Source organism: Astyanax mexicanus, chromosome 17, assembly GCF_023375975.1.
Source record: "Astyanax mexicanus isolate ESR-SI-001 chromosome 17, AstMex3_surface, whole genome shotgun sequence".
In the NCBI taxonomy this organism is placed as follows: Eukaryota; Metazoa; Chordata; class Actinopteri; order Characiformes; family Acestrorhamphidae; genus Astyanax; species Astyanax mexicanus.
The window spans coordinates 18,899,843-18,913,906 of record NC_064424.1 but is presented as its reverse complement, the minus strand read 5'-3'; the positions used below and the strand labels follow the sequence as shown (position 1 = coordinate 18,913,906).

The 14,064-nt window shown below is 38.4% G+C and overlaps 1 protein-coding gene across 2 annotated transcripts in view; it reads right to left on the bottom strand.

Moving 5' to 3' along the window:
* Positions 1 to 14,064, bottom strand: part of LOC103034923 (actin-binding LIM protein 3) — a 135,123-nt gene that overhangs the window by 40,577 nt on the left and 80,482 nt on the right. For both annotated transcript variants that reach the window (XR_007425027.1, XM_022676244.2), the window contains exons 7-9: positions 9,752 to 9,839; positions 5,689 to 5,747; positions 1,764 to 1,835 (exon numbers count right to left, since the gene is read on the bottom strand). Coding sequence is in view for 1 of the 2 variants with exons in the window: in XM_022676244.2 (XP_022531965.2) it covers positions 1,764 to 1,835; positions 5,689 to 5,747; positions 9,752 to 9,839 (219 nt within the window). In the remaining variant the exon portion in view is untranslated. The remainder of the gene's footprint in view (positions 1 to 1,763; positions 1,836 to 5,688; positions 5,748 to 9,751; positions 9,840 to 14,064) is intronic.

Sequence of the window (14,064 nt, the reverse complement as noted above, 5' to 3'; positions counted from 1 at the left end):
AAGTTTTACCACATTTACTTCCTGAAATCCCCCTTGAAATCCTACCCCTTGTTGGGATCAGGGTAATCCTGTTTTTTTTGGATCAAAGTTATCCAAATCCTACTGAAAAGTTTTGAACAACAGAAACTGAAGGTTTGATCCATTTACAAACTAGGATTGGATTACGTGATCTCATCCGATTTCAGAATGCTTCTTTTCCTTTTGAACAACCCGTTTTCCAGATTTGATCCAATCCGATAACCAAAATCCGATCATATTACCTCTGAACAACTGGCCCCAGATGCTAATGAGCTAATAAGTTGGATGAACAGGTAAAACTCTAAAAAGTAAGAATACACTGTACAAATCAAGATGCTACAATGCTACAATCTTTGAGTGATGCCACAAAAGAACCTTTAGACACTTTATATTAGTAAAAAAAAAAACATCCGGACATTTCTTGCTATATCCTGTTATTTCCCATCTGGTCTACCTTTAACATAATTTATAAGATTATTACCACACATAGTCCTGATTCTGAATATTATTGAAGATCAGTATATGGCTTAAAAACACTGACTGGGATATAAAGATTTATACAGTTTTGGAAAACATTAAGAGAGCACTTCAGTTTCTGAATCAGTTTGTCTGATTTTACTATTTATAGGTATATGTTTGAGTAAAATGAACATTGTTGTTTCATTATATAAACTACGGAAAACATTCTCCCAAATTCCAAATAAAAATACTGTCATTTAGAGCATTTATTTGCAGAAAATGAGAAATGGCTGAAATAACAAAAAAGATGCAGAGCTTTTAGAAAACAAGTTCATATTCACAAAGTTTTATGAGTTCAGAAATCAGTATTTGGTGCAATAACCCTGGTTTTTAATCACAGTTTTTTCGTGCATCTTGGCATGTCCTCCTCCACCAGTCTTACACACTGCTTTTGGATAACTTTACGCCACTCCTGGTGCAAAAATGTAAGCAGTTCAGCTTGGTTTGCTGGCTTGTGATCGTCCATCTTCCTCTTGATTATATGTCAGTGGTTTTCAATTTGGTGAAATCAAAGAAACTCATCATTTTTAAGTGGTATCTTATTTTTTTTTCCATCAAATAGTGTGAGAGCACAGTAGAAGCTTGTGAATCTGAGCAGCTGTGTATATGTGTATCTACAAACATCTCTGTTGACTGGCATGTGCTGAATATCATTGCATCCCTTATTACTGACTATCGGCACATGTCTAGTATAATACAGTGAAAATTCCATTATGTTATTATTGAACCCTTCCATGTACACAAGACTATAATGACACCAGCGCAATAAAAAATGCATCAGTGAAAAAAAGCCAATACACAGAAACCACTGTCTCTGAAACCTCCAGCTCCCCACAAATAATGACTTCCTAATGCTCCCTCTCACTGCTCGAGAGGACTGGGGAAAAAAGTGATCAAAGACTGTCACTGAGACCACCTGCTGATCATCACTGAGTAGGAAATAAACCCACAAAGCCTGTAGCTCACACAAACTACAGTAAATGCTACAGAAAACACAGTAGCGCTCCTGAAAAATGTGCAGCATTATTCATTCCTGGCCCAGATTCTGACAGGGGAAGATTAAGCCTAATACGACCCCATTCACACTGTTAGGTATAATCAGAGTGGGTGATGCTGGCTCTTTATGTTCGCTTTATGGGATAAACGAGTTCATAATTAAGAAATGCTGAGCATGCACACTCGCTAAGTGTGTGTGTGTGTGTGGGTGTGTAAAGAGTAATACTTACACAAATGACCCTGCTGGGAGAGCCTATACTGGAGCCAGGTGGGGAGATGGAGGCCTCTGAGGTCCTTCTTAGCTATGTACACACACAAACACACAGTTTATTAATTTTATTTCTTGTCCTCTTTATGTGTTTGAGAGCATCAGTTGTGAAGTTGTGAAGAGGTAGAGTTGGTATACAGTGAATAGCCTTATTTGAGTAATGTTCTAATCCATATTATAGCAATAACTACTCAACTAAGCAAAGAAAAAAAAACGTTAAGTAATAAAGATCAGTCAATTCGAAAAATTTGAAAGTATCCTCAAGTGCCACTATGATCGCTAAGAAACTGATGGTTCGAATCCCGTTTATCCCGTGTAGCTTGCCATCAGCTGGAGCACAATTGGCCTTGCTCTCTCTCTGGGTGGGTAGATGGCGCTCTCTTCCCACATCATTTCAGGGTGATGTTGATCAGCACAGGGCATCTGTGAGCTGATGTATCGGAAGCGAGTCGCTGTGCTTTCCTCTGAGCATGCTACTGATGCTGATGCTACTCTGCAATGCTGAATCAGCAGCAGTTTGAAAAGAGGCGATGGCTGACTTCACATGTATCGGAGGAGGCATGTGCTAGTCTTCACCCTCCTGGTGTGTTTGGGGCATTACTAGTGATAGGGGGAGTCCTAATGAATGGACTGGGTAATTGGCCATGTAAATTGGGAAGAAAATAGGACAAAAATTTGAAATAAATTTATTAAAAAAAAAAAAAAAATTGTGATGAAACTGTCTCTCATTGGGACCGCCACAGCAAAGGAAGATCAAAAGTTTCCTCTGTTGCACAGGATAAGATCATCAGAGTTAAGTTAACAGCACCCCAGATTAGAGCACCTAAATGAGTTTTTTTTTTTTTTTACACTTTTAAGTTACTACATTATTCCTTATATGTTCCTTTATAGGTTCCTTTATATATTTTCCATGTTTTAGGAAAAACAAAAACATTATATAAAAAGGTGTGTCCAAATGTTTTACTGGTACTGTATGCTGAGGTTTTGTAAATGTTAATTTGCTCATTTAAACACAAATGGGTCATTATCAAAATGCTGTGAAAATCTAAAAAATAGATTTTCAATAAAAAAAGGCTCTCTTTTAGTGTTTATTAATTTTTCATATTAATAGAATTAGACTTCACATAAATATTTTTCACTTTTTATTTATTGTCATGTATGCATCATCCATGTTATGAGAAACAGGGTCAACACAGACAGGGTGGACAATTTTAGCAAATTTATTATAAGCAATTTCATTTTGATAGTTTACTGTACTCCTTCTCACTTTAAATAATGGTTTTAGGTACCTGACACCTCAGAACGGTACTGAAACATGCTGTCCATACATATTATGAATGCCATCCCAATTGTGAAATATGGGGGTGGCAGTATTATATGAAAGTATTGGGGCTGCATGTTTTTTTCCTTTGAAATCAATCATTATTGAGTGTAAATCTTTCGAAATAATAAATTTTTATAGAGGTTAAAAATAGTATGTATTTAATACATTTTTACACAGAAAAAAACATTTATTTATGAAATTATATGCTTTCCCAAGAACACTGATTGTTAAGATTTTGACAACCCCATTAAAAAGCCTTGAAGACTTTTAAAATTCCCTGTTTTAATAAAACCATTTCAAAATGCATTTCAACAGGAAATTGAATGATATCAGTGATTTTATGTAACAAGACGGCACGCATTCATGCACTCAGTTACTGTAAACACTCATTGTCAATCGATAATTATAGGAGATTAAATTTTCTATTGAGTGAAATTGCCTGTGGCAGGATAATAAACCTGTTGTGCATGTCGAGGCAGGTGTGAGTTTATTTTGTACACCTGCTTCAGCTGCTCATCTTTTTTTTTTTATGTTGTGTTCTTTGCATGCTCCAGGTCACTGGTATGCTTTGATGCCAGGAAGAAAAATACAGAAACTTTCAACACCAAATATTGTGCTAAAAATCTTTATGCTGACAGTAAAAAGTTAAAGACTTAAAGGGCTCGATTTTAGTGTTCTATAGCACATCAAACAAACTACGCAGCATACAGCTGGATTTAGGGCATGTCAGTGTGTCTTTGGTATCGTAAGGGCGCTACAAAATAACTTTTGTCCAAGTAACTCTCTCTAAATTGAGTTTTCTTTATTTGTGTGTTTTGAACATAAAATATTTTTCTATTACTTTTCATCTAATAATAAAAACAATAATGTAAAAATAATGTTTTTTTTGTGCCTTTATGACTGATTCATTTATATTACCTCTGTTATGATTGGCTTATACAGGAGCAACAGCCTTTTAAAGAGTTTTATCATGATATTGGCCCTATTAAATATACATTGTTAGATGTATCAACCTTAAAGCAGGATTATGTACAAATTGCGTTTCTTTTGCTCCTGGGATCCCTCTACACTTATGGAGAGTAATTCATGTTTACAGCACTAACGTAAATACATTATCATGACTTATTCCTCCCCTCATGAACAAATACAAATGTATTTGCATTTGTTGTAAAAGAAGCATGTGGACTGACTTTTTATTATTTTATTTCTAATTATTTTCCTGTTTTCTCCCCAATTTACACAGCTAATTACCCAACCCACTCATTATGACTCCCCCTATAACTAGTAATAACACCAGAAGGGTGAAAACTAGCACATGCCTCCTCTGATACATGTAAAATCAAGGCCAATTGTGCTCTCTCTGGGCTCTGGTAGCCGATGGCAAGCTACATGAGCAGGATTCAAACCGGCAATCTCCTGATCATAGTGGCAGCACTTAGCCCGCTGGACCACTCTGAGCCCTGTAGATATAAAGATTTAACACAAATATGACATGAGTTTTGCAGTTTTCTCAGTTTTTACTAGAGTTCTTGAGCAACTCCACTAAAGTTAAACAGTGCAGTATCGGGCATCCAGGACCTGGAAAACAATGAAACTGTTCTGACTATTACAAGTGAGTAAAGCATCAACATGACTCTGAAGCTCTTTGGGGATATTTTAGAGGGCAAAAAAACGGGTTTAGACAGATCCTTTTGAGACAGGCTTGATACTGGGGCCCCATTATCTGGCTGAACTGAGAAATCTTGCTTTAAAAAAAATAAACTCCGCACAGATGAGTAAATGCAGCCTTGGGTCTGAACTCTGCATTGGAGTTTGGAGGATGGTTTCACAACAGCACAATTTGGTCCAGTTAAAATTGACTCTGGTTCGTTTGTAGCCTTAGTGTCATTCGATTGAGCAGGTGTAAAAACATTAATCACACTCGGGTGCGGATCAAAACTAGAGACCAGCTAGTGGAGGTGGCCTTGGTCTGGTCCCAAAAGAATTCTGGATCGGTTCACTTGTGGTGAGAACGTGATCCGGTCTCGATCTGACCCAGCTATTAAATATACTCCATTTACTTGAGCTAAACTCCTGATAAGGCGCAGTTTAATCTGATATATTAGCCAGATAACAATAATTACCACAGCTAAATACAAATGTTATCTCTGCTCCATGCTGTTTACATGCACGGTGTGTGCTGCGTTCACTGCTCACAGCCGTGCGACTACGTCTGTTTACTACGTGTACATCTGCGCTGCACTTCCTGTTGAAAATACTGTGTTTAAAAGAGCAGTGTTTCAGTGTTCAGTGTTAAAGCAACCTCACACTGCACAGACATTTGCGCTGGAACACAGAATCTACTTGCTATATTTACTTTCTTGCTCCCGTGCCAGACAGCTCTGACCAATCCGAGGCGTTAGTGTGCTTGCATGGTTTATTGATGCGCATTTTGGTGCGTTTAGGTTTATGGCTGTATGAAACTAAACCAAACAGGGAGAAAAACACCCTTAGTGACATGTTCTAAATTATCTAGCACCTACAATAGACAGCAGCAGTGTGGTGCTGGTGTTTTAAGCCTCACCCTGAGCTTCCTCTCAATCTTCGCTGCCTGCTTGCACATGGGATGCCAGACCTCTGAACCTGCAACACACAAACAGACACATACAGCATTCGACCATTTAAGTAAAGTGTTCAAGCAATGCAGGCTGACTGCAGAACTCTCCAGCCGGTTTGTCTGGCAGAAAGAGCCTTTCTCTCCTTAGTATTCACATACTGTCTCTCTCTCTCTCTCTCTCTCTCTCTCTCTTACTGTCTCTCTCACTCACTCTGATCAGACACTGAACTGGAGCATCAGCACTTCTCAACAACTCCCACTTATCAAACACCTGCCATGGAGGCCATATTTTAGAGCTGATGCTGGAGAGCTCTGGGGCTGTAACTCTTGTCAGGTCTCGGTAGCTTACACACACATATAAACATACACCACACACACACACACACACACACATGTACAAAAGGACCAAGTCCTAGGATTTGAACCCCCAATCTTCCACTTGCTGGTCCACATTTCTTACCACCAGGCTTCCAGATACTTCTGATTCTTGATTTATTACACTGTAATAAAGTATAACTAATAATATACTATTGAAATAGCAACTGTACTAATATACCATTTACTACTAGTAATAATTAAGTTTTTTTTTTTTTTTTGCTTTAATACAATCTTCTGCTTTAATCTAATCATATGATTTTAGGTTTGCTCACGCATTTTTCAATTATTTAATTTAACGTATTTTACAGACTATAAGGTGCAACATATTATAAGGCGCACTGTCAATTAATGTCTATTTTCTGGTCTATTTTCATATATAAGGCGCACTGGATCATAGGGCACATTTTAAGTGACAACAGTAAGGAACAAGGGTGGCGTCCTGTTTCCCTTCTAATGGGGAAGCTGGGGAAGGTGCCTAAATAAACAAAACTGTAATTCTTAAAAAGAAAAAAAAATTCTTTAAAGTTAAACGAGCGCTGGATGTTAATCTACACAGATTTCTCTCCTGAAAACTGTTTATTTGGGTGAGGAAAGAGCTTCCGTTTAGTTACAGTAAGCTTAGATTTCCAATATTTTCAACAGCGCAGTTAGCAGCAGAGCTAGCCACGGTTAGCAGCAGCGCTAGCCACGGTTTGCAGTGCTTGGCGCTAGTAAATGCTGCTCGACAGCACTACACTGAGAAACCTGCGTGTTCTAGCTACCCCTGGCACTATCATCTAGCGGTTTGTTTCATGTAGCTTGTTTTAACATAGTAAACACGCCATAGTCCAATATACTCACCTCTAAACAGCGAAAGAGCTATCGCTATGCTGGTGTTAGTGGCTAATGCTAATACTGTTCCAGCCTTGGTGCTGGAGAAACTTTACTGAAACTCTAAATTCATACATAAGGCACACAGTCTATTTTTTTAGGAAACATTAAAGGATTTTAAGTGCACCTAATAGTGCAAAACATATGACAGATGCTAGTGTGGGGCATTCTGCAATATTATATGCTGGCTCTGGCTCTGGCCTCCTGGCAGGGCTTCCAGCTGGCATTGTTTCAGCAGGATAATGCTCACGCAAACACAACATAGGGGTAGCCAGGGATGTCTGCCAAATACCTACATTTCCTTGGCATGCTAGGTTACCAGATTTATAGCCGGTCAAGCATTTATGGGATCAGCTGCGATGCCAGCTTCAGCAACCTGTGTGTAAGTGTGCAGGATCTACAGGTCCAGCTGCAACACCTGTGGGCAGTGATGCTGTATGTAGAACCTGTATACCTTTATATCATGTATTCTCCAACCATATCTCATACTGTATCCAGTTTAGAGGTGCCTAGGTGTTTAGAGTCCTAGAGCCTCATTTCAGATGCACAGATGTTTTCCCCAATAAGCTTATAAACTTTCACTTTAATATTGTAATAACTTTATTCTACAAACACAAATGTGATATCAGTTTAATCAAAGGTTTTTCCGTTCTCTAGCTTTATTGGCCGTTGAGTAATAAATATTTCAACCAATTATGTATATTAAAGCTGTAACTCAAGGCCTACATGACAGGGTGGTCCAAGGTGAGTTTAAAACACTCCCTGCAGCCCCACCTTTCCTCCTCTCTTTGTTAGTCAGTGCTGTATAATGGCTTGTTACCCGATATCAAATTCTGCTGGCACTGGAGGCGAAGCTTGGGATATACGGCCCTTGGCCTTCATTCAAATCCATTTGGGTTCCACGACCATAATCTACAGTTAACATCGGGCCCGTCAATCCTGCCATCATCAATAAAAAAAAGTTCCCTCTCAGCAAATTTTGGAAATCAATATTCCCTCTGGGGATTAATATTAGGCTCAGCACCACACAACCTATAATCAATCAGCTCCCAACTTCCATTAGGAGACAATTAATCACACAGGTCTGCCCCAAAATAAAAACGTACAAAAATGTTTTATGCAATGTTTTTATATATATAGAGGCTCTTGGCTCGCCGCTGCAAAGGATTCTGGGGATTTGTGCCAACTAAACTTTTACAGGAGCTTAAAGGGGGAGAGAGAAAGTTATTTAATAGCCTTTTAAGAAATATGAACAGTACCATCATAAACTGTCCTTAACAGTTCAGTAATATAAGCTACGAGTGGGAATTACAAGGCATCTCTGAATATGATATGATAATGATAACGATATCATGATAAATAGTACACTTTTCTGAGTGTGGCAGAACAGTTCTGCTGCTGTTAAAATATATAAAGTAGAAGACACTACACTAAACACTATACTATAATCTTTTCAAACTGTGTAACATAAGCTCACAGAACAATAATACAAAAAATGCAAATCAAACATCAATATTTGACATGACATATCAATAACTTACATTTCTGGAAAAAAAAAGAGACCACTTAAAATTAGAGTTTCTTTGATTTGACCAAATTGAAAACCTCTGGAATATTATCAAGAGGAAGACGGATGATCACAAACCATTAAATCAAGCTGAACTGCTTGAATTTTCGCACCAGGAGTGAGTAGCATAAAGTTATCCAAAAGCAGTGTGTAAGACTGGTGGAGGAGAACATGCGAAGATGCATAAAAACTGTGATTAAAAACCAGGGTTATTGCACCAAATATTAATTTCTGAACTCTTAAAACTTTATGAATATGAACTTGTTTTCTTTGCATTACTTGAGGTCTGAAAACTCTAGATAACAATGTAAATCACAATAAATAAAATAAATATACACAAGAAATGTTGTCTATAGTTTATAGAACAAAACGGCAGTGTTCATTTTACTCACACATATACCTATAAATAGCAAAAAATCTGAGAAACTGATTCAGAAAATGAAGTGGTCTCTTATTTCTTTCCAGAGCTGTATTACAAATGAAAGCAATACAATATATTGCTGTATCAATTATTTTGTCCAACCCCTCATCTTAACTATGCAACATTTGGTCTCACTTTATAATAAGTTGTTCTTGATCTTTGACTTCCACAGTTCCCCTGAACTGACATAAGTTAATAACTTGTAACTGTTAAGGATGTAATTCTTATTGTGTAAATAACATAATACAGGAAGATGATAAATCCTGGGGTTTAATCTAAAGTTATACGTAGGGCCCCTCCTTCCCTATACTCTACTCAGATTGGTTGCTGTGGCTGTTTCCAATCAGGAAACAAGAAGCAAGGTCTTCAGCTAGGCACCTCCCTTCATCAGTTGTTTGCTGAATTAGGCCCACAACACCTCCAGAAGTCTTAGCAGTGAATTCTGGTGTCCCACACTCACTCCCCTTCATAGGATATTACAAGATTACAAGACCCACTTTAATACCACTATTATAACATAAATTTGATATAAAATTACTCACTATTTGCTTGATTTATGTTCTAAAAGACAAAGTTACTGTGTTTTAAGATGCCCCTGATCTAACACATCTGCTTCACTCTAGGAATATTAAGACTTTTTTTAAGATATTTTTTTCAGTATGTACCATCAATAATTCAGTGTGTACTATGTGTCAAATATATATGGCATAAAAGTTATACGATTGAGGTTCTGACTTGGAGCTCAGTGATCTGCAGGATTCACAGAGCTAGGCGGAAAATATTCTAAAGCTCACCTGTCAGGTACATCTCCTCTCCCTCAGCAAACATCATGTGACAGCGGGCACAACGGGCACAGGTGGGGTGGTAGTGCTTTCCACCAGCCTGAGATACAGAGAAGGAGAGAGAGAGAAAGAGAGAGAGTCATATCAGTGTGTTCTTCTGTAAAAAGATACACAGATGGGCAGGGAAGAGCTTCTGGATGAAGTACAGCCAGAGACAGGATGACAGAAAAGACGCAAATAATTAGGAGAAATGGGAAAGAAGTGAAAAATGATGGCAGGAGACGAAAAAGATGGAGCTCTGAATCAAAACCAATGTGCGCCAGTAATTGGCCTCGCTCTCCGTTCCACTCTGAGAGGGCAATTAGGAAGGCAGTCAGTAAATGAGTCTTTTCTGAACACTTTCTCTCAGCGGCAGCTGCATCTTTCAAAATCACAGACTTTCTCAGTCCCAGCTCTTCTCTTGTCGTCCTGACTTCGAAAAGATAGTGGGGCAAAAAAAATTTGAAAAAATGAAAAAAGAGACACTTCCTCCACAGTTGAACTGACTCTACCACCACCATGCTTCAAAGTGGAGATCGTGTGTTGGTGGTGAAGTGCTTAGTGTGCTTTGTGTTTAGTGTCTATATAAAGCCAGTCAATGCTCAGCAACACCTTTTCATCAACTTTATACAAGTGTTCCTGAGCCCACCCAGTGATTTTCAAAACAGAATCATGCCTGTTGTTAATACACTGCCAACTATTACTAGCATCCAATACTGGTGGTCGGCCTTGACCCTTGTTCACAGGGATTGGTTAAACCTTTTCCCATCTTTGATTCTGAAAGCTATAGGCAAGATTTCAATCAGCTTATTTTAGGGCATGTTGGTGTGTCTTTGGTTTCGTGAGGGTGCGAAAAACATGCCTTGCCCAGATCAAAACACGCATGTACTAATTCCTTTAATTAATCATGGGTGTGTTTTGGGCGCAACATGAAAAAAACAAAAACAATCAGCATTTTACTTGTCATTCCCTTTAAGAGGGAGGTGTGCTCTGACTTTGGTGCATTGGTATCTTAACAGTGCAATGCTTTGTGCATCTCAGAAGAGGAAATTGACCTGCTCCTTTACACTGTTAAGGTGTGCCAGCAGATAATTTACAAGAACAGCAATGTTATTTTATTTGCTCAGTTTATTGTTAATGTAAAAGCGGGATTTTCGCACTGCAACGCATCTGTTTGTAAGGAGTGGGGGTGTTCGCACGCTGAGCCAGTGCCTCGTGCACGATGAATCTGGATAACTGATTAGATAGGCATGGACGGGTCACTATCGACTGTTGTCAGGGTTTAAATCGATCAGTGGCGCACCTGTGTTTTCCGCTGCCAAGATAGAAACATGCCAGAAATTTACCTAAACACACCTCACTTCCAGACCACCACACGCATCAGTGTAGAAATGTTCCTAAACTCCAACGCTATTTTAATGGCGTGGGCGCAAGGTGTGAAAATAGACTGCTGATGGGGTGTAAGATAGCAAAGAGCAATGATTCTTTAAAATGCTAATTTTTTGCTAATAGCAACTATTACAGTTGATTTTATTAGTACCTCTTACTTTTCCAGCCTTTTGTTGCCTTGTCCCAACTTTTTAAAGATGTACTGTTACCATCAAGTTCTAAATAAGTTTTAAATGTTTTTTTTTTTTTTCATAAAATGTTGTTACTGTTTTAAATAAACAGTGAGCCTATGAGATAGCTGAATTATGTTTTTATTTACATTTATTTACATTTTACACAGTGTCCTAAGTTTTTGGATCTGGTTTTGCAGAACCCGCCTTCTTTAAAGGTAAAAGGCACCAGAAAATCATGTGCACGGATCTGCTGCTGTATATCCTCTCTTTCACTCAAGACAAATTAATCCACCTTCTGTCTAGCCACACACACAAACACACACACACACACACAGACGCACAGCAGAGGCTGAGCTGTCAGAGAAGACTCACATTAAGTGATGATGACACTGCATTAAAGGGGATCCTCTATTTATAGAGCTCTGTTGGTGTAGACTCTGAATACATTTGCCTTGCAGTCCAACCTCAGCTCAGAACATCATGAAAACAAGACTGATTTAAAGAATCCCAAGCATTATGTGTGGATGCTTGATGAACTTTAAAAAAAGTCTATTCTTGAGCACACATCCCTTTTTTTCCTCACTTTAAAGTGGTGTCAGAAGCTATTTTTGACAAGTTTAATGTTTAAAAAAATTGCATATTTGCAACATAATTTGGTGTAAAATTTTATTTTTTAAGACAAATACATAAACAGTAATGCTGATGCCCAGGTATGCATTTATTTAAAAAACAAAGCAGCTGAATTAATAATTTATTAATTGAGCCAAGCCAATGAATGAAATAAATTGATCAAGAATACAATTTTAATTCTTGTTTGCACATACATACCTTTTTCAGCTCCACAGTTCTATAATTTCAGACTGCTGTCTGGTTTCTGTTTCTCTGCATACTTTATTATCTTCAATTCACTCTATTCTTCAATTATCAGGAGCCCACAGGAGAGACCACCACAGAACAGCTGTTAATCGGATTGTGGATCATTCTCAGCACTGCAGTGACACTGATTGGCATGGTGGTGGTTGTTAGTATAACCTCTTAAGACCTTGCGTGCTCATAAGGGGATATAACATTTAAGCTTCTCTGCACCATATTTTTAAAACCTTGACCCTTTGACCTCATATAAAAAAACACTACACGTACCATCTATTGTCCAATGACAAAATTAAACTCAACTGATTGAACACAAGGGCCGGAATCCCAGTCATAAGTTTCTACAGCCACGCCTGACAGAAAGATGGGCCAGATAAAAATCTCATCCAATGTTATTATTAAAAAAAATAGTTTATTTACTTTCTGTAGGAAGCTGACATTTTGTCTGGACTTCTAATGGGTCCTTCTGATCCCAAATGGCAAGGATATTTTTAAACAATAAAATAAACCACTGTCTCCATATGCAGACATTGTTTGTTTTTTTTTTTTTAAGTTTTTTTAAACATTTTCCTGTACGAAAACAGTTTAATATACTTGTTAGGTCCCATTAATCACAAATTTAAGAGAAATTAAAAGTCAAAAAGTCTGGGTCTCAGAAGGATATATTGTTTGTGTTAGTGTGTGTTGTTCTTGTACAAGTGCATCGGACATGGCAGTGCTGCTGGAGTTTTTAAACACTGTGTCCACCCACTGTCCACTCTGTGGACTATACTTAATTAAAGGAAAAAAGTTTATCGGGGATGGCATCTAATCCCAGTTAATGTGTGTTCTGCATATTTCTACATGGGTCAAACAGTATTCACCCACTGCTGACACATGAACGAATGTCTATGAATACATGACTGATGCCCAAGGACGCTTTACAATCACATTTTATGTTTTACACACAACCATTTACACTCAGCACTCATCCACACACACCAGTGAAGCGGCCTGCGTCTGGCTTTGAGGCGCTGATACAGTCATACACACATTCACATTTACACCCACCCACGCACACACACACATGCACCAGGACAATTTAGGGTATCCAATTTACCTGATCTCAATGTTTTTGGGCTGTGAGGAACACCAGATTACCAGAAAAAAAGCCACAAAGGCAGGAAGAGAACATTCAAACTCCACCCAGAGAGGGACTTGAACCCAGAACTAGTGCAGTACTGCTAATAGAACAGATAATCTTGAACCTATTGTTGATAATGCCAGAGAAGGGTTATAAAGAGCTATAAACGGTTATAAACCCCACAGCATTTTACTGTGTTCTGTAGAATCATGGTGCTCCCTCCTCCAATACTTTTGGTAGTTTTGAAGTTGGGGTCTTGTCACTCAATGCAATCAGACTCAAACCCTCACAGCAGGGCTCCAAATTCTACTACAAAGTTTTACCTGAACAGTAGAGATAGATACTTTAACACTACAGCAACTTAGTGGCTATATTATCCATTCTAGACCACCTTGCTCAAGCAGCTGTAACTATTTTCTAACAAATCTAAAACTAAATGGCCCAAAAAGCTCAGTATGCTAACTGTGCTGAGATGCTAAACTTCTCAAAGTGAGACTGCATACCAGCTGAGTCAGGAATGAAGAGCAATCCAGAGATCAGACCCGTCATACTGGGCCAAATCTGATTCACAGAGAACTTTCCACTCTTAAATCCGGGCCTGCAGGATCCGGAGCCAGCAGCCTAGCCTTTAAATCACTTTGCAGGACTGAAAGTTTGAAGAGTGCCAACAGATACTTTCACTCATCTGCTCGTTCATTCATTCTTTCATTCCTTCATTCCTTCATTTTGTG